General features: G+C 56.3%; 2 protein-coding genes across 2 annotated transcripts in view; both read right to left on the reverse strand.

Annotated features, from left to right (window-relative positions):
- Positions 1–1,580: 1,580 nt before the first annotated feature.
- Positions 1,581–2,894, reverse strand: FOXL3 (forkhead box L3; the record flags this gene model as incomplete). Its single annotated transcript, XM_081298182.1, is given in 4 exon segments — positions 1,581–1,630; positions 1,633–2,014; positions 2,232–2,400; positions 2,788–2,894. Coding segments are annotated over 4 exon segments (708 nt in total).
- Positions 2,895–13,846: 10,952 nt separating this feature from the next.
- FAM20C (FAM20C golgi associated secretory pathway kinase) overlaps positions 13,847–17,726 on the reverse strand; it is a 57,440-nt gene continuing 53,560 nt past the window's right edge. Inside the window, exon 10 of the mRNA XM_081297172.1 lies at positions 13,847–17,370. Coding sequence (XP_081153298.1) covers positions 17,121–17,370 — 250 coding nt within the window. The 3' untranslated portion in view covers positions 13,847–17,120. The remainder of the gene's footprint in view (positions 17,371–17,726) is intronic.

The raw sequence follows: 17,726 nt of genomic DNA on the forward strand, positions 1-17,726 counted from the left end.
TGGCTGAGGTCATCCTGGTAGGCTGGGGAGCCTCATGTGTAAGCCAGCAGAGGTCTGGGAATAGCAGTAGCATTTGCAGAGGAGAGGCCTCATTTTCAGGTCTTGTTTCTGCTTTCAGGAAAGGGCATTTGAGGCTGGCTCCCTCTCTTCCTGCTGGGCCGAGGGCGGCTCCTGGGCTCAGGCTGCCATTGGCAGGGCCTGGTGACCAAAGGAGCCGGCAACTCACTAGTTTTCAATGTAGAGTAGGAGCCCGGGCAGTTCACAACATCTGTCAGGAACACTTTCCCCCTCTTCCCCAAACAAAGGTGCACACAGTCTCTATTTACAGGGAGGTGAGCAAAGGAGTACTTGGAATTAACAAAATGTCAGGCCTCTGAACAGAAACACAGCCAGGTCCAGGCGGGCCTCACACGTGGCTCGGGTCTGCCTCAGCAGCCTGCCTGCCTTCATTACTCAGAGCCCATTTTTAAGAGAGTCTGATAATACAAGACTATAATTCCCAATCCAGACAGCCAGCCTCTTTGGGTGTGTTTTTTTGCCGTTCACAAAATTAGCCAATCATTGTCACCTAGCGAATCCGATTAGGTGTAATCCATACTAATGTTCAAATTAAGTCACAGAAAGCAATTAACTCTGCGAAAATGGGCTGGTGAAAAATGATAAGGTTGGTCAAATAGTTTCACTGTGCATAATTGTGTTTTTAAAACTGCTTGTCTCTACACAGTAATTAAATCATTTACATTTCAAATGGAGTGTGCCCAGCTCGGATGCTTGGCTCTGCACCTCCGTGTTCGGGGCTCTACCAACAGTTTGCTGTCCACGCCTGCATTTCTGGGAAGCCAGCTGGTGCCAGAGCAGGAGTGGATGCCTGCTCAGAAGAACTGGCTTTGCCCAGTGCCCTCCCAAATTTGGGCCCCTCCCACCCTTCCTTTCTTTTTTCCCATATTTGTATTTGTGCAAGGGGCATTTTAAACCATCATCAAAACATTGCTGACAACACAAGACACATCTGTTACTTCTGATCCTATTAGCCCAAACACAGGGCATCAGGAATGTGGGGTCATTATTGTTCATGGGGATCAGTAAATTCTGTCTTCATCTTTTTTACCTTATTATTTTTTAACCTACAGGGAGGTGTTAGCCAACTTCACTGACTGCTTGCTGAGCACACACCAGCTCTGGAACACGGCTGTCCACGAGTCTTTCTCACCTCACCAGGAATGAACTGCTATGTGGCTCCAGGGAATGTTCCCTGCATTCTTCCCTTGGAACTGAAATCTGAAAAATCCACAAGCAAACTCCAAAGTCAAACTGGACCCAAGAGGGTTGTTCCTGCTGGGGAACTTTTCTCGGCATGGATAAAGTCACTTCACAGTAAGCAGCTCTCCTAAGGGGGTCTTCCGCCTTTGCCTCCAACCCAGGAACTCAGGGTCCGACTGGGAAAAAAGTTCAAAGTTCGTGGCAATACGCAATCAGGGGGCTTCATGGCTCAAGGTGGGGCTGAGACCTGCTTCCTGGGGAGAAACTAACCCCAGACCCCAGGCTAATTCTGTAGTGGCCACCAGGAAGCAACCTCAGTCTCATCTTTCACTGCCTCGGAATTGGAGGATCATTTGCTGGGGCTCCAACGGGGGAAGCTCCCCTCCTGCACGAGACATGGAGCCCTGAGCTCTGGAAAAGGGTCTGGAGAGGACAGGATGTAGTCGATGCTGAACTTGATGTCTCTGTGGCCCTCTTTTCCCAGGGCGGCAGGGCCGGCGGGGGCCAGGGCCTCGTGGCCCAGGGCAGGCTTTCCGTCTGGGGCCGGAGACCCGCGCGCGGCGAGTTCAGATGCACCCAGGGACCCCTCAGCGGCCTCAGTGCGTAGTGCCCTAGGGCCCTCTCGCTTGGGGCCGCGTCGCCGGCGCCGGCGGCGGAAGTTGCCGTTCTCGAAGAGGTCCAGCAGCGACTCGCAGCCGCCTGCAAACGTCCAGTAGTTGCCCTTTCCCTTCTCATGGCCCTCGGTCCTCGGCACCTGCGCAGAGCCAGGGTCAGTGCGCTCGACGGACCTGCAAGGCGCCGCTGGCCCTTCGGGGTAGCCTTGCTTGCCCGCAGGCTGGGGCCCCCTACCTCTGAGCAGGAGCTTCCCAACAGCTCCAGTCACCAAGGGATGACCGGCCTGAGTGTCGCCATGGCTGGGCACACAGGGGTCACTCGGGGGTCGTTCGCGACGGGGATGGGGTAGGGCTCACCTTGACGAAGCAGCTGTTGAGCGACAGGTTGTGACGGATGGAGTTCTGCCAGGCACGCTGGTTGGCGCGGTAGTAAGGGAACTTGCGCATGATGAAGTCATAGATGCCCGACAGGGTCACCCTGCCCGCGGGGCTCTGCTGGATGGCCATGGCGATCAGCGCGATGTAGCTGCGGACAGGGCGTCAGGCAAGCGGGCACCGGGCAGGGCGCGGGGAGCCTGGCAGCCTTCCCGCCCGGTGGGCGAGGCCGACTGCTCCGCCTCCCCAGGCAGCCAGCGCGGGGTTGGAGGGGGAAAGGGAAGCGCTGTCCTAACTAGAGACCCTGTGCACACAGCTCTGGCTTCCACCCAGACCCTGGGACCTCTCCTGCACTCGGAGTCCCGCCAGGTGGGAGATCCAAGCTGCTTTCTCGGCTACCCCCCAAAGTGCGCGTGGTGCGTTCTCTCCCAGAGCCCGCCCCAGGGAAGAAAGCCCCTCTCTCCCTCCATCCCGGACAGTCTCCGGCTTCGGAGCCCCTGGCTGTCCCCAGAGCCCCGCCACCGGCCTCCTCAGGCACCTGTACGCGGGCCGCGTGAGCCGCTTTTCCTCGTCTGAGCTGCCGGCGGGGTAGTCGTCGGCGTCGTAGTTGAAGCAATTGTAGGGGTACTGCGAGCTGTCAAACATCGTGGCGCTCTCCGCGCCCGGGGCCGCCGCCGCCGCCGCCGCCGCCGCCGCCGCTGCTGCCGCCTCCTCCGCGCCGCCCACCGGCCCCCAGCTCTGCACTGGGTCCTCCCGGGCCGGGCACGGGCCAGCAGCGTCTGCACGGAAGCGACTGGGAGCCTGGGCTTCTGGGGACCCCCGCGCACGCCCCCACCCGGTTCTCTGGCGTCCAATCCCGGTGCGGGGGAGGCCCCAGTCACAGGCAGAGCGGTAAGCGGAGCCGGGCTGTCTAGGCGACCCTCTGACCCGCCGAGGGAGGAGGGAGAGACAGGGCGTGTTGGGTGGTCCGATGAACTGGACGTCCACCCGCCGTCACTCCCCAACCGGCAAGGTTTGGAGGCTCAACCGGGATAGTGCCCCCCCCCCCCCCGGAGCTGGAGTTGGGGACTCTCAGGCCGCGCTGCTGGGTAGCTTGTGCAGTGGGTGCTCCCTAAGACTTGGAGGTCGTTCCAGTGGTCATGAACTCTCAGCAGAGCCCACAACCAGGAGCACGACCACAGAAAGCTGGGCAGATGCCCCCTTGGCTGCCCATAGTGGGGGTCCAGGGCTGATGTGTGGGGCTCATTGTGTATCCCTGGCTTGGGCACTGCATTAGGGAGAGCATGGGTGGAGATAAAGGGTCCAGTGTCTCTTCCAGAGCAGGATGCCCTTGCATCACTGTCCACCCCTGCCAGAAGTGGCCTTCTCCAGGGGCCCTCCTTACTTGGGGTCCACAGTCTGGGGAGGTGGGCCTTTCATTTGAAGAACCTCCCTTGAGCTGGTGCTTCTAGCTCCAAAGCTCTGATTCCAGAGTGCATAGGTGATTGCAGAAGATACAAACCCGGGAGGAAAGAAGTAGGACATTAGGGGTCTTCATAGTGGGCAGGCTTCCCAATAATCTGCAGAAGTCTGACTGAGAGCCTTCTTCAGAGCAGCACCTTGAGCTCTGAAACACTGGCTGCTCCTTCCAGCTAACCACTCCAGGAGCAGCCAGTGCCTCTGTCACCCTGGCTCCCAGCAGCTGGAGGTCCTGCTTATAGAAGCCCAAGTACACCAGGGCTCCTAACCCACTGGGGTGGACATGCAGTTGTCACTGGGGTAAGCAGCTATCTGGCTTCTGCTCAGTTCTAAGTCACAGTCAACAATTAATGGTATTGTCCTCTCCATTAGATGTCAAAATTTAGATGTCAGAATTTGGGAATATAAAATTGAACAGCCCTGCTCAAAAACAGTTTGGTAAGTTTCTTTAAAAACTAAACATGCAGCCAGGTGTGCCCATGCACACTTGTAATCCAGGACTTGGGATGCTGAAGTAAGAGGATCACAAGTTCAGAGCCATCTTATGCAGTTTAGCAAGATCCTGTCTCAAAATAAAAAAATAAAAAGGGCTAGAGGTGTAGCTCAGTGGTCAAGAGCCCCTGGTTTCAATCCTTACCACTGCAAAATCGAGGAAGCAAACAATAGCCCCTACCCAAAAAAGTCCTAAATATGCAACTATAGGACCTGCTGGTTGTACTCCTGGATCCTCAACCCAGAGGGCTCCCAGGTCAAGGTCACACAGAAACCTGCACACCAATGCTCAGAGAAGTTTTACTTGCATTATCCCCAAACAAGAAATAAAGCAGTTATTCTTTTTTTTAATTTTTAAATCGATTTTTTAAAAATAAATGACAGTGAAATGCATTACAATTTGATGTTTTTTTTAAAATATATATATATATATATATATATATATATATATATATATATATATATATATATATTTTAGCTGTTGCTGGATCTTTATTTATTTATATGCAGTGCTGAGAATTGAGCCCAGGGCCTCACACGTGTTAGGCAAGCACTCTACCACTGAGCCACAACCCCAGCCTGAGGCAGATGTTCTTAAACAGATGAATGGTTAGGTGAACAGTGGCACATCCATACCATGGGATAAGACTCAGCAATAAAAAAGAAGGAAATATCCATTTGCTCATCCACTAGGTGGATCTCCACAGATCAACCTCAAAGGGTTTCACACTGTACAATTCCACTTGTATAACATGCATGAACCCAGGTAGAAGCTAACATGACCTGGCTTCACCCCACAGTGCCTCCTCTCCAGCACGGGCTCACACAGGGGGAAGGGGAGAATGCAGACTGACCCAAAGGGAGGAGTGTAAGGTCATATGGTGAGGAGGGCAGGTGGCATGGGTGGTGCTGTGCAGCTGTCCTTAAAGAGATGGTGATGCTGTGCAGCTGTGTGTGGAATATCAGAGGCTATTGAGGACCTCTGATCTCTGCTGAAGGCTGTCACCATCCTTCAACTGCTGGGACACCCAGGGTGGGCTGCAGAAGCACAGGTTCTCCTGAGCCCACCAAGGCAGTGGCTGCTGGGCAAGGAGCCATATATGGGGAGGGTAGGCATGTCTCAGAGAGGCCCAGCACCTGCTTCCTTGCAGTGGGCCACCCCAAGGGCAGGAAGAAGCAGTTGGACTCAGCCTGTCAGTGGATTGCTCAGAGTGGATAAGGTCAAGTATGCCCAGCAGTATGTGTGTGTGTGTGGGTGGGGGGGCACCAGGGAGCTCACACACAGCTACGCCCCCTCCCCAGCTCCCCACCCCAGGGATGCTCAAGGGATATGGGTTTGGGGGGGGGTGTAAGGAGGCTGGTCAGGCTGGGGGAACAGAATTGTCCCATCCCCTCTGTCCCCTGAATCCAGAGGAAAGGGCAAAGGGGCAGGGATGGGGCAGCTGCCTTGGAGGGGGCTGGAAGAGCCCCTGCCTGGAGGGAGGAGTTGGTGCTGAGTCAAACAGTGGAGGCAGCTGCCCAGGAGGGAGGGGGAGAAGGAGGCTCACTCCCACCCCCCAGGACCCCACCTAAGAAACCCCGGACCAGAGACTGCTCTGAGTTGGAGAAGCAGGGAACAGCCAGCCCCACCAGTGGCTCGTGATGTCATCAAGTGTCCAGTAAAAGTCGCAGCCCTCTTCTACCTGCAAGGCCATGGAGTGGAGGAAGTAGTGGGTGATGGGGCGCTGTCAGAGGAAGACCTTGCAAGGTGGCTTCCCTCCGCACAGAGCGCCCAGAGAGCAGACCAGGGTGGAATGCGACACTAACGCCCCCTGGTGGCGAGGACTGTGCAGTGGGGGCGGTTAGTGGCTGGATGGAGCCTCAGTTCCATGTTGGTACCCCCGCACAAAAAGCCTGTTTGCAGCCCCAAATTCACAAGACACTTAAGGGAATAAAACCAACGCGTTGTTAAGAGAGTTCCAGCAGAGCCGGATGCATGCAGGAGATAAGCATGGAGTCACCCACAGGTAACTGAAAGTCACCGTGAGTGGTGCACAGCAGAGAAGCTACCTGCTCCCGCAGAGAGGACCCTCGGCAGAGAGGCGGAAACCACAGAAAAGAACAAATGTCCCCAAGTAAAACTGTGACAGAGGAAATGGCCTCAGGCTCCTTGAGTGAGTGAATGTGAGGGTCGGTCACTAGGACTCCCCAGACCTAAAGGCAAGACTGAAAGGGGGGGGGGGACACAGGGAGTGTGCTGGGGACAGGTTGGGAGAGGGACAGGTCCAGCAGGAGGGGAGCAGCAGAGAACAGGGTGAGGAAAGCTAGATGGCTAGAAATTTCTAGAACCAATGAAAGGCACCACTTTGAGCAAAGCAGACAGCTATACAGTGGGTGGGCCTCACCCAAGCAGTTGAAGGCCAGACCTGGGGGTGGGGGTGGGGGTAGTGAGGTCCTCAAGGAAAAAATAGAGACTCTGCTGGCAGAGCAGTTGCAGTTCTTTCCACTGGCAGACCCATCAGTTTTGCTGAGTCTCCACACTTAGTGGATCAGTTCCTTAAATTCTCTCCCCCAATTTCTGCACACGTGTGTACACACACACACACACACACACACACACATTCTGATTCTGTTTGTCTGGAGAACTTAACCACCTGTCAGGTGCCGGGGTGATGGGAAGCAGCCTGGACTCTCATTCTTTAGGGTGAGGGTGCAGTTTCTTCATGTCACATAGGCATTCGCACCTGGCCAGCCACCACTTCTAGGTGTTTGCGTGTCAAATGCAAGCCTGTGTTTGCGTGGAGAGTCTTCCTGTGAGCTTATATGCTTTGGTGACTTTATTTGTTGTTACTAAATCCTACAAAGAACCCCCCACAGGTTCTGGGAATAGATGAGCCGCTGTGGGCCCATCCTGTGGAGTACTACTCAGCAGTGAATAGGAAACCCTGCCACTCCTTATTGTCCCAAACTCATGTTGCTGAGTAAAAGAAGCTGGACTCAAAATTCCCATCATGTGGTGCTGTGGGAGGCAAAGCCATAGAACACAAACCTCCTGTGGCTGCAGGGCTGTAGTGGGGGGTTGGGAATTGAATGGCTGAGCACCCGTCAGAGCTCATTGTTCCTGAGCAGAATGGATATCAGCGTCCACGTTGTCTTATCTGAGAACCTGGAGACCTTGGAGAAGAGTTGCTGTGTCACACCATTAGGCCAGACCCCACTGAAGACAAAATCAGGAAGCTGGTCCACCATGGTGCCGAACACAGCGGCTCAGGATGCACAGCACACACACAGAGGGCCAGGGAGGAGCCGAGGCTTCAGTGCCTCCCAGCATGTGGCAGGGGAGCTGGCCGAGGTGCCAAGTGCCAGGACTCCCAGAATCCACAGCAAAACGGAGATGCTTAGGCACCAGGTGAGCGTGAGCGGGAGAGGATGAAGCCACGCCCACCTCCACATACCTGTCGGGGGCAGAAGAGCTGGGGGTGGGGCAGCTACGAGACTGACCGGGGACCACAGGCTGCCCTGGCGTTTCCAACTAGAAACAAGGCTGCAGCCCACCCCCCCCGACCCCCGTCCCTGCAGTCATTGTTCCTCCAGCACCACATGCAAGGTACCTTGGGGCGATCTGCTCTAAACCTGCCCAGTCCCCAGAGGCCCGTTTTGGAGGAGGTAGACTGTTGACAAAATTAATCAACATTATTCAGAAGAAAAATGGAGCGTGGGGAAGAACCAGAGCAGGGTCAGAGCTCCAGGGTGCTGTGCACATGTATGTGTGAATGTGAGTGCATGTGCGTGTGCACATGTGTGAGAACCTCAGTAGGTGAGTCACAGGAGGCTTCATTGTGAGAGGACACATGAATAAAGACCTGGAAGGGGGTGGAGTGAGTGTGTGCACACCTGGAGGTGCAAACGTGTGCACATCCACAGTCCACCAGGAAAGAGCCGTGGGCTGAGGTGCTGAGGTGAGCACGTGTCCACTAGAGGGCATGGGCTGGCCACACCTCCTGGCACCTGTCCTCTGTCTCTTGGCAAAGCTGGGAGGGGAGGAGACGGCTGGGCAGGCAGCAAATGTGTGTCCCCAGCAAGGTTCTGGCTGAGCTCACTCTACATGATGCTCAAAAGCTTTTTGAAAATTCACAGTTGCCCAGAGGCTGGGAGAAGATGATCCCACGTGCCAACATGCTCTGGGTGTGCGTGGACACTTGCTCCTGACTTTGCTCTGGGTGGGACTTGTCAGGTTGGTGTGGTAACTTAGGACAAAGTAGCCCCCGAGGGAAAGAAACATGTATTAGGCACTGACAGAAACGCCTGTCAATCAGCGGGATCTCCACACTAATGCCTGTCAATCAGCAGGACCGCTGGCCAATCCTGGAGTTCAGCCAACTTCCCTGACCAACTCCAATGGGACAAGGGACTCTAAAAACACCTTTTCCTGTCCCAAGCCCTTCCCTTCCTGCCTAAGCCCATAAAATCCCGGTCTGGTCGAGCTCCCATGCGGTTTCTCCTCAGACCCTTCTCCTGTCCACTCTGCCGGTCTGATGGAGTTCCGCTCGGGAGTGAGTCTCAAATAACGTCTCGTTCGGAGGCCTTTTTAAATCTGCCTCCTTTGGTGGCTGCCCGCCTTGCCTGATCTTACAGGATTGGGTTCAGGTGTCTCTGCACGCAGGTTTGGGTGTTGTGAGTGTGGGTTTGGATGTCTCCATGGATCGTGGTGTCTATTGCTGACATCTTTCCTGGTGAGTTCAGTGTCAGGCATTCATCCTAATTCCTCCCCTGCCTCCGTGGGGACAGGAACTGTCCATGATCAGGAACTGTGAGGTCAATCCTGGGGTTTCCGCAGGCTCCGGCCACTCACCTGGTATTGCAAACCCTGTATGGCTCAGCTACTGTCGGCACCAGGTGTCCACAGGGGATTGTCATGCACTTCAGGAATTGAAGTATGGGTGACCTGCCCCAGCAGAGCGACCGGAAATCATGGTGCAAGAGTTGGGGGTGGGTGGGGCCATGACCACCAGCTTGGGGGCCTGGGGAGGCAGAGAGCGGCAGTGATCCTGTGTCCCCTGTGGCTTCAACTGGGAAGCTAGGAAACTCTGCTCCTGCGGAGACTCCTGACAGCCCATGGATTGGATAAACTGCTCTCTGGGGTCAGTCATAGAACAGAGGACTGTCTGCTTTTTGTTCTAGGATCAGTAAAGAGGCATCACAAGCCTAAGAGGGGAGATGACCCCTGGTCTCACCTGACAGAACTTGCAGGAGTGTTAGGAGCATCCCAAGGTCTCTCCCCTCTGCTAGAGAGAGGGAGGAGGGGTGAGGGACTTCATGGAGGATGTGAGCAGCCACATGCCCGGTGCCCCAGTACTGTCCTCCTGCTGCCCACCAGGGGCTGCCTGAGGCCCCAACTCACTGAGAAGTGGGCCAAGGAGCAGGTGGCTTCAATTTCACATGTCCCATGCTTCTCAGGCAGAGAGGCCCATGGATGCTTGGGAGGGAGGACAGAAGCGACCCAGGACTGTGGTTGTCTGGGGACACCACAGGGAGGGCAGGTCCCAGCTGTGAGAAGGCAGAGACTTGGGAGCGGGGGTGTCTCCTGAGAGGTGCCCACGAGGGGAAGGTGCCATCTCCCAGGTCCCGGGTGCCGGTGGCTGACAAAGGCTTGCTCAGGCCCAGCCTCCCCATTCTGGCTGGGACTTGGCCGGGCGGGAAGGGGAGCCCTGCAGGCCACTGGAGGAAATGTCCTCCTAGGCCCAGGTGGAGCTTGGCCTTCATCCTGGATGTCACAGTCTGGCTGGTTGAGGCTTGGACACAGGCAGTGGCTCAGGGAGTGGAGGAGTCAGGCTGCTGCGTGTTCCTGCAGGTAGGTGTCCCTGGTCATCAGATCGTCTGATGACCCCAGTCTCACCCCACTCAGCATGCTGTCCATGTCCCTGCCTGCTGTGGCCCCATGTGCTCTGTCATCCCAACCCACTGGGGCTGACTCTCCATGGGTGGCTGGGTGGCCCCGTTATTGCTGTGTATTGTCCCCCATTGTGCTTCTTGCTGGGATGGCACCCTGCAGACAGAGACGGCGTTGTCCCTGTCCCATTGCTATCACTGAGGACAGGGCTCTACACGGCAGGTGACTGGCAGTGATTGGAGCTGATAAATAGAAACATGGCTGTAGGCCCAGCCAGACACCAGAGGCATGCAGGCCTGGTGCAGTGGCCCTGCCTTGGGGACCTTTGCGTTCACACACTCATGGCTGTGGCTGGGGGTCTGTCCATGCTCAGGGTGGGGTTGGCTGCTGTCGTCCAGGATGGTATAGGACTCTCTCAAGCCAGAATTCTGCCTGGAGATGCCCATAGGGATCTCCCCACCTGGGGATGACCATGGGGACCTTGTACTTCCTGGACATCTGGCTTCAATTTCACCAGTAGTTAGATGTTTCTCTGCATCAGCTGGGCCCACCACGATCTATAAATTCCTGTCTATGTCACTTTCTCTTCCAAATGTCGCTGAGTCTTTTTATCTGATGCACAACATCTCCTATGAATGAAACCAGGCTTCACTGTGGGTGGAGACAGGTGTTTCCCATCCTAAGACTTCACAGAAAGCTTACAAGCAAAGCCGACTGTGACCTGGAAAAGAGACGGAATGCCATCGTGTTCGGACAGCGTCAGCTGGCTGCATGGGGCTGGAGTTATGGCCTGCATGCCCCCCGGTGTTCCTGGGACTAGTACCCACCCAGGAACATAAGCACCTCCAATATCAGCAGAGAGGTTGCAGGGGGTCTGAAACTGAGCCAGTCAATAACGGGGCTCCAGGATGAGAACATGTGGGCTCCCCAGACTGCAAGGGCTCAGGCCAAGCTGGTGCCTCTGTGCCTCACTGGGGCCCAGGAATCTGTGCAGAGACAGAAGGTGAGCCTGAGGGTCAGGAGGCACCAGGCCCACAGGGTTGCCCTTCAGCATATTCACAGGGGACCTGCGGCTGTATGGGCTATATACTCTGTATGGGCTCCAGCCTGCAGGCTGGGGATGCCACAAAGCAGAGTGGTGCGTGTGTCATGGAGCTTCCAGTCCACTAGGGCAGCGGATGCTGTCTGAGGAATCTCAAGATTATAGGCATGTAATTACAGATGCACTCAAGATGAAGCTGAGAGCTGAGTGTGAGGGAGTGCACGGCCGGGTGGGACTGGCCCAGCCTAGGAAGTTTGAGGGGTGCTTTGAATGGGAATAAACAAGGTGAAGAGGTGGTGCAGGGTAGACAGCTCCCAGCTGTGCAAAGGCCCTGTGGTGCCAGGGAGGTGGTGGCTTCGGAGGCTTCCAGAGGTTAGCTTCCACTGCCCTCCAGATGTATTCCAACTCCTTGTTCGTGTCGAGGGAGAGTGTCTGCAAGTCTTCATTGCTGGGTTGTGTTCAGAACATCTTGGCACTCACTAAGCATTGTGCCTTTGAGAACACATTTATTCACAGGCATTGAGGGGGTCAGGACCGTTCTAGGTCCTATGGGATAATGCAGGGTCTGGCCAGGGCTTTAGGCCTGGTGGTGAGAGGCTGGTGGGTACCTGAAGCCCTGGACAAGGGGAGGACTAGGCTGGAGGGCCCTGGCTGGGTAGCAGCCAGTGCCTGCTGAGGTCAGCTCTTGCTTGTCTCCAGCCCTCCTCTAGATGGTGCTGGGGAACAGGTGGGAGAGGTGCCTTCAACCTGGCCTCCCGTGGCCTTGGGAGACACCTGGTGGTTGTGGGCATGTGAGGAAGGTCCTGGGACCCTGGGCAGGCAGGGTGTAATGGATGTTTTTTGAGGAGGCTGGCTGACCCCAGCCCCTTGATAACCTCTTGGGGTTGCCCTGACCTGGCCAAGCCTGGGGACAGTCCCGCCTGGTCCCATCTCCTACATAACCTACCCTACACCTTTCCAGGCCTCTCCAGGGCTCCATTATCATTTCCCAGCTAGCTTCAGGGCAGGAACAGCTGTCTCTTAGAGGGGGCACCTTGCAGGAAGTGGCTCTTGTCCCACAGGGATCCCCACATGGGTGCAGGGACCCAGGACTGGAGACATTCTGCCCACCAGAGACCCGGAGTGCTGTCTCAACACTGTCAGCTGTGGGCTGGGGATGTAGCTCAGTTGGTAGAGTGCTTGCCTTGCATGCACAGGGCCCTGGGTTCAATCCCCAGCACCAACACTGCTCAGCTGGGTGGTGTACTGTCACTGACACCTGGGTTGGACAGGTGGACAGATTTAGATAGAAGCCAGCACCTTCCTGGTTGGCCTTATCCAGCTTTATCTGGCTGGGTATAGAAACCTGTCCTCCTGGCTTGGGAGCCAGGCCATACCTCTGTCCCTAAGTCCCAGTAAAGGATGCTTTTGTACAGCTGGGGTCTGTCTACCTGCTCTCTGGCCTCAGGCACCTTCCTTCTTTGGAGGCCGATTCTCACCAGGATGAGGCTTTTCTGAAATGGAGGACTTGGAGTTCTGCTCTGCTGTTGTCCAGCCTGGGTCAGTCTCCCCATTTCCCCTCTCTCCACCTGGACAGCAAAGGATCCCTATCTCTTCTTTTCATCTCCCTGGGAATCTCCTGAAGGCAGCACTTGGGAGAGGTTCCGTTGGAACTGGGTGGGCATGGGCAAGGTATGGAGGGTGCGTCTGTTCAAGGTGGGTGGAAGTGAGGCTCCACCTGTCTGGGGAAATGAGACCCTGAGGGGAGCCCAGGAGCCTCAGCAAGGGACCAAGGAGCAGTGAAGGATTGCATAGGGGGTAGGGGATGCTGAGATCTGGGCTCTTTAGCCTTCGAGGTGACTGGAGTGCAGGCACATGAGTGCAGGGACCCAGGGCTGCAGCCCTTCTGCCTACCAGAGGCCCAGAAGCCTCTGCTCTCACCTGAAGGGCAGTTGGTACTTTGTTTTGTGCCCACCTTAGACTTCTGGGGTGGAAGCTGGTAGACCAGCAGTCTGGTGGCCCATTCTGCCCATAGGGCAGAGGTCATAGCGAGCCTCAGGTATGTATTTGTGCATTTATTTATTTTAATTCGGGGAGAAGGAGCCACTGCGCTAGCTGCCCTGTGACTTCTGCCAGGAGGTGGGAGGCCAGCCTGGGCAGGAGCCCTCTATGCCACTGCCTCCCCCTGCTCACTCCTGGCACTGCAAAATAAAGCCCAGATCTACTGAGGAGGTCCCCTCCCGTTTTCTAAAAGTCTTGCTTGAATTCTACTGCATTCTGTTCTCAGGCTGCTCTGGTGGAAGGCCATCTTGGAAGCACCTCGGGCCTGCCCTGGGGGGTTTTGTTGAAGCTGCTCCTCTCTTGGCCTGGGCTCCAGTCAGGTCTTGCTCCCTCAGCCACGCTCACTCTGCTGCCTGGCATTGCAGGTTCGTGCCATCCTGGAGGCCTGGGGGGTTGATTTTGAGGACTGGGAGAGAGCACAGGGTTCTGGGTGGTGGGCAGGTGGGGTTTTTCACTGTGTGCTGAACCCAGGGAACCACTTTACCTATTGGTGCCTCAGTTTGCAAAACTGTGAAATGGCTCAACAGGTCAGTGATTCTTCCGGGAGAGCAACAGCGAGGAGCAGAGAGAATAGGAGATGGGGGCTGCTGGGGACACTTGGCAGCCAGCACCGGGGCCGGGGCTGACCCTTTCTACCTCTGCCCAGTGTAGTCAGAGTTTCGTTTGAATTTGTACCAAAGCAATAGATCATAGCGTTCAACGTCTTTAATGACACCCTAGATGAAGCCAAGAAGACAGTCCCCTCCCCCAGCCAAGCCCGGAGAACGTCCATGTCTGCAAGTTTCCCGGGTGTTTTGCTGTTTGGGGATTTGCCTTCCTGTGTCTAAACGACAGGCCTCGGCTGCACTGTCTCAGCTTCACCCCACGTTTGTCGACTTTCCATGCTGGAAAGGTCTTGAGCAGATCCCCCCAGCGGGTGGCGAGTGGCCTGACTTGCTGGTCTTTTCTTGGGTGGCCTCTGCTTCCTGGGGCGTGGGAGGTGCTCTTTCCCAGCTGACCTTGCCGAGGGCTCCTGTGTCTCTCCAGCAAAGTTGTGTTTCCTTCTGTTCATTATGCCCCTGGTGTCCCATCTGTCCACGGCACCAGGATAGCAGAGTCTCCTGGGACCCCCATCATTGTCATTCTGACCCTTTGCCTCTTTGCATTCCCAAATCAGGTCCTGCTTTTGGAGGACCTGTCCTCTGGTGCCAGCTTTGCACTGTGCTCAAAATGTTCGCTGAGCATGTCTGTCCACCCTCATGGCCACTCTGATGTGCTGGGGATGAGGCTGTCTGGTGGCACTTGGAAGGAATCATTCCATCACCCAGCAGACCTGGAATGGCCCTGGAGAAGGCCACATGCAGGCAGCTCCTAGGCATCCTCTGGTGACATTGCTCACCCTTCTGCTTCTACCTCTGGCCCCCTTCTTTGGGGACTTCCGCGATTTTGTCTCCTGTTCCTTACAGTTCCTTCTTCCTGTTTGGGTCTCTCCTTATCATAATGCTCCAAGAGTCCTTCCCGTTCTCTGGCACCCAAACTCTTCCCTGTCTTGTGCGTGTCTCTGGGTGTCACTGAACTGTTCATTCTGTTCTGTGCTCTCCAGAAGGACTCTGAGGTGGCTGGGGATTCCTGCTGTTGGCTCAGTGGTTCAAGCCCCTGAGATCAATCTCCATCAGCCCAACCCCGTGAGATCTTTTTTTTTTTCTATGTTGGGGATTGAACTCAGGGGCACTCAACCACTGAGCCACATCCCCAGCCCTATTTTGTATTTTATTTAGCGACAGGGTCTCCCTGAGTTGCTTGGCCCCTTGCTATTGCTGAGGCTGGCTTTGAACTCGTGATCCTCCTGCTGCTGGGATTACAGGCATGTGCCACTGCACCTGGCCCCTTGAGATCTTTTGAAATGCTAATTCAGTTATATCAGTTGTCTCAAGAATGCTAGCATCTTAACTTCCTGAGGCCTTGTAGGCTCTGTGCTGGGCTGACCTGGTGCGGCCACCAAATGGCCTCATTTGGTCTTGAGCGCATGTTTATCTGTGCCTCTGACTGCTCTGCTGTCCTGTGACCTCTCACATCACAGCCCAACTGTCCTGTGGACCTATAGAGGACTTGGGAGGGGGCCCTAGTGACAGCCCCTCCCAATCTGATGTTTCATGACTCCTGGGCGTGTGACCCAGGACAGGTGACAGCCTGGCTTCCAGCTCGTGGCTGACACCTGTATCCCAGTCCCCAGTAGCCTGAGGTGGGGACTTGAATGCATTTTGGCTGTACTGGTTCTTCTGGGCAGAAGTGGGCTGGCCGAGAGGAAGCTAGGGGGGTGGAGCTGCCCACGCTGTGGGGACACTGGACCTTGTGCTGACAGGATGGGAGGCAGGCTTTGGGACCCCTTTATCATCCTGCTATTTCCTTTAAAGATCTGTCAGTCTGAGGCCATTTACTGGTTGGCTGTGTGAAGCCCACATCTGAGCCCAGCCTCGCTCAGGGTCCAGGGGCCTCATGCCCCTCCTGGTCTTTAGGGATTTCTGGCTCTGGCTCTGCCGTGTTGGGAGTCTAACCTGCCTTACTGCTTGTCTTCCCCGCTCTGGGCCTCTTCCCTATCTGTGAAATGAGAAGATTCAAACCAGTGCAATGTGGCTTTGGAGAAGCAGCCACCTGGTAGTCTGCCTCCCGGGGCCCAGGGCACAGGGAGCCTCCCTCAGCACAGAGTGCCCTGGGCAGGGAGGTGAGTAGCCGGCAGGGTGACAGGCAAGGAAGCACCTGGCAGGAGGAGGACCTCTGGATTCTCATGACTTGGAAGTGTGGGGGTCTGGGGTGAGTCTCTGTCACATCTGCTTGTCGACCTGCTCCCTGGGTAGACTTGTAGACTTGCTAGGCCTTCCCTGCAGGCTTGGCCTGGTGGGTCTCAGGTTCTGGGGCCAGTAGTGGGAAGAGGCCTCTCTCAGCTGCCCCCGTTTTGGAGTGGTTCCTGCTGGAGACACGGTGTGTCTGCCTGACAGGGTGTGGCCCTTTGGGCCTCTTGTGGCCTCAGTGATCTCCACCCAGTTCTCAGAGGGCTCTGCAGCTGCCCTACCCTCTCCTCATGCCCATCCCTGCTTTCGGGAGTGCAGGCCTCGCCCGGCCTGTTTATCCCGGGGCTTGGCAGGCGGCTCCCCGGCAGCAGGCTCTGGGCTTTGGGCCACATGGGCATCGGGCGCGCTGGGCCTTGGTCATGTCTGGCTCCAGGCCTTACCTTCTGGGAGGACTGGCAGGCGGGCAGCTGAGCACCAGGGTGTGAGGGCCTTACCCTAGTGAGGCCGAAAATACACGCTTGCCGTATCTTTATTGCACTTTTACCACATTGCAAACTACTCCACAAAGATGCCGGGAAGGTCGGCCTGCTGCTGTGGCCCCCGAGGACTCGTGTGACGTTCATACCAACTGTCCAGAGCAAAGCCGTGGGTCAGTGGTGCCTGCTGCAATGGGGAGGGGCAGGGACACTGCTGGATACTGGGAGTAACTGGTCATTCACACTCGGGTGTCCATCTGTCCACACGCAGGCCCTGACATCCACCGGGAACCCCCTTCATCCCCAAAGGGTCTCTCCAGCCTCTAAATGCGGAGGCGTGGGAGGCAAGAGCAGAAAGAGAAGGTGCAGAGTGCAGGCGCCACACAGGACCAGGAGAGAGCCCTCGGGCAGGGCTGGAGGTGACTATGGCCCGTGCAGACATCCCTCCCTTGGTACATTGCACCTTATGTAAATATAAAACAGTGAAATAGGCTTCCTTTCCCACAAAAAGGACCGGAGGCCTCTACTGCAGCCACAGGCAGCACATCCTGCCTGTCCTGGGTCTTGGAGAAGCATGGAAGTGTCCTGCCAGAGCCCCTCAGGAGGCTGCGCCACTGGGCGGCAGGTCACTGCAGGGACAACCCTGTCCTGTCCACGACTTCACGGAATCATGATGTGGCATGTGCAGCCATGCTCCTGGGTGGGCAGTGCGGGTGGTGCAGGTCACTACCTCTCAGTGGAGGTTCTGTGCCCAGGGTCCAGGTCGTCCTCCACCACGCCGCGTAGCCCATCTCTCTCCACACAATCACGCACGGCCTGCAGCACGATGCGCAGCCGCCGGTCCAGGGCCTCCAGATGTAGCCGGAACAGGACGGGCGCCACCCTGTCCCTCTGCAGAGACTCAGCCATCAACAGGCTCAGCTTGTACTCATCCTTAGCCAGCAGCTGCAGGCGCAGGTAGGTGGACTTCCTGATCCTGCGGAGAGGGGGCTGTGAGCATGGGCTGGGGGTTGGGCAGGTGGCCCCAGGGGAGGGGTGGGGGGAAGAGAGGCCGAAAGAGACCTGGAGGGAGAGAGGAAAGCTGAGAAAGTGTGAGAGATGGAGACCGAGAAAGAGAAAAAGACAGAGAGAGATGGAGAGAGGCAGAGGGAGAGACAGACAGGTACCTCACTGGCCCTGCCTCTCACCTGCATGTGGACAGGGCCCCACCTTGCAGGGATGTGGGCAGGCACCCTGGGCCCTAGGGCAGTACACAGGCAAGCTCACCCAACTGGCTGGACCTGGGTGGGTGGATTCTGAGATGTCTTCTGAGAGAAGCACAAACCACTTGGC

The sequence above is a fragment of the Spermophilus citellus genome (genome assembly GCF_964194105.1).
Source record: "Spermophilus citellus genome assembly, chromosome: 6".
Classification (NCBI taxonomy): Eukaryota; Metazoa; Chordata; class Mammalia; order Rodentia; family Sciuridae; genus Spermophilus; species Spermophilus citellus.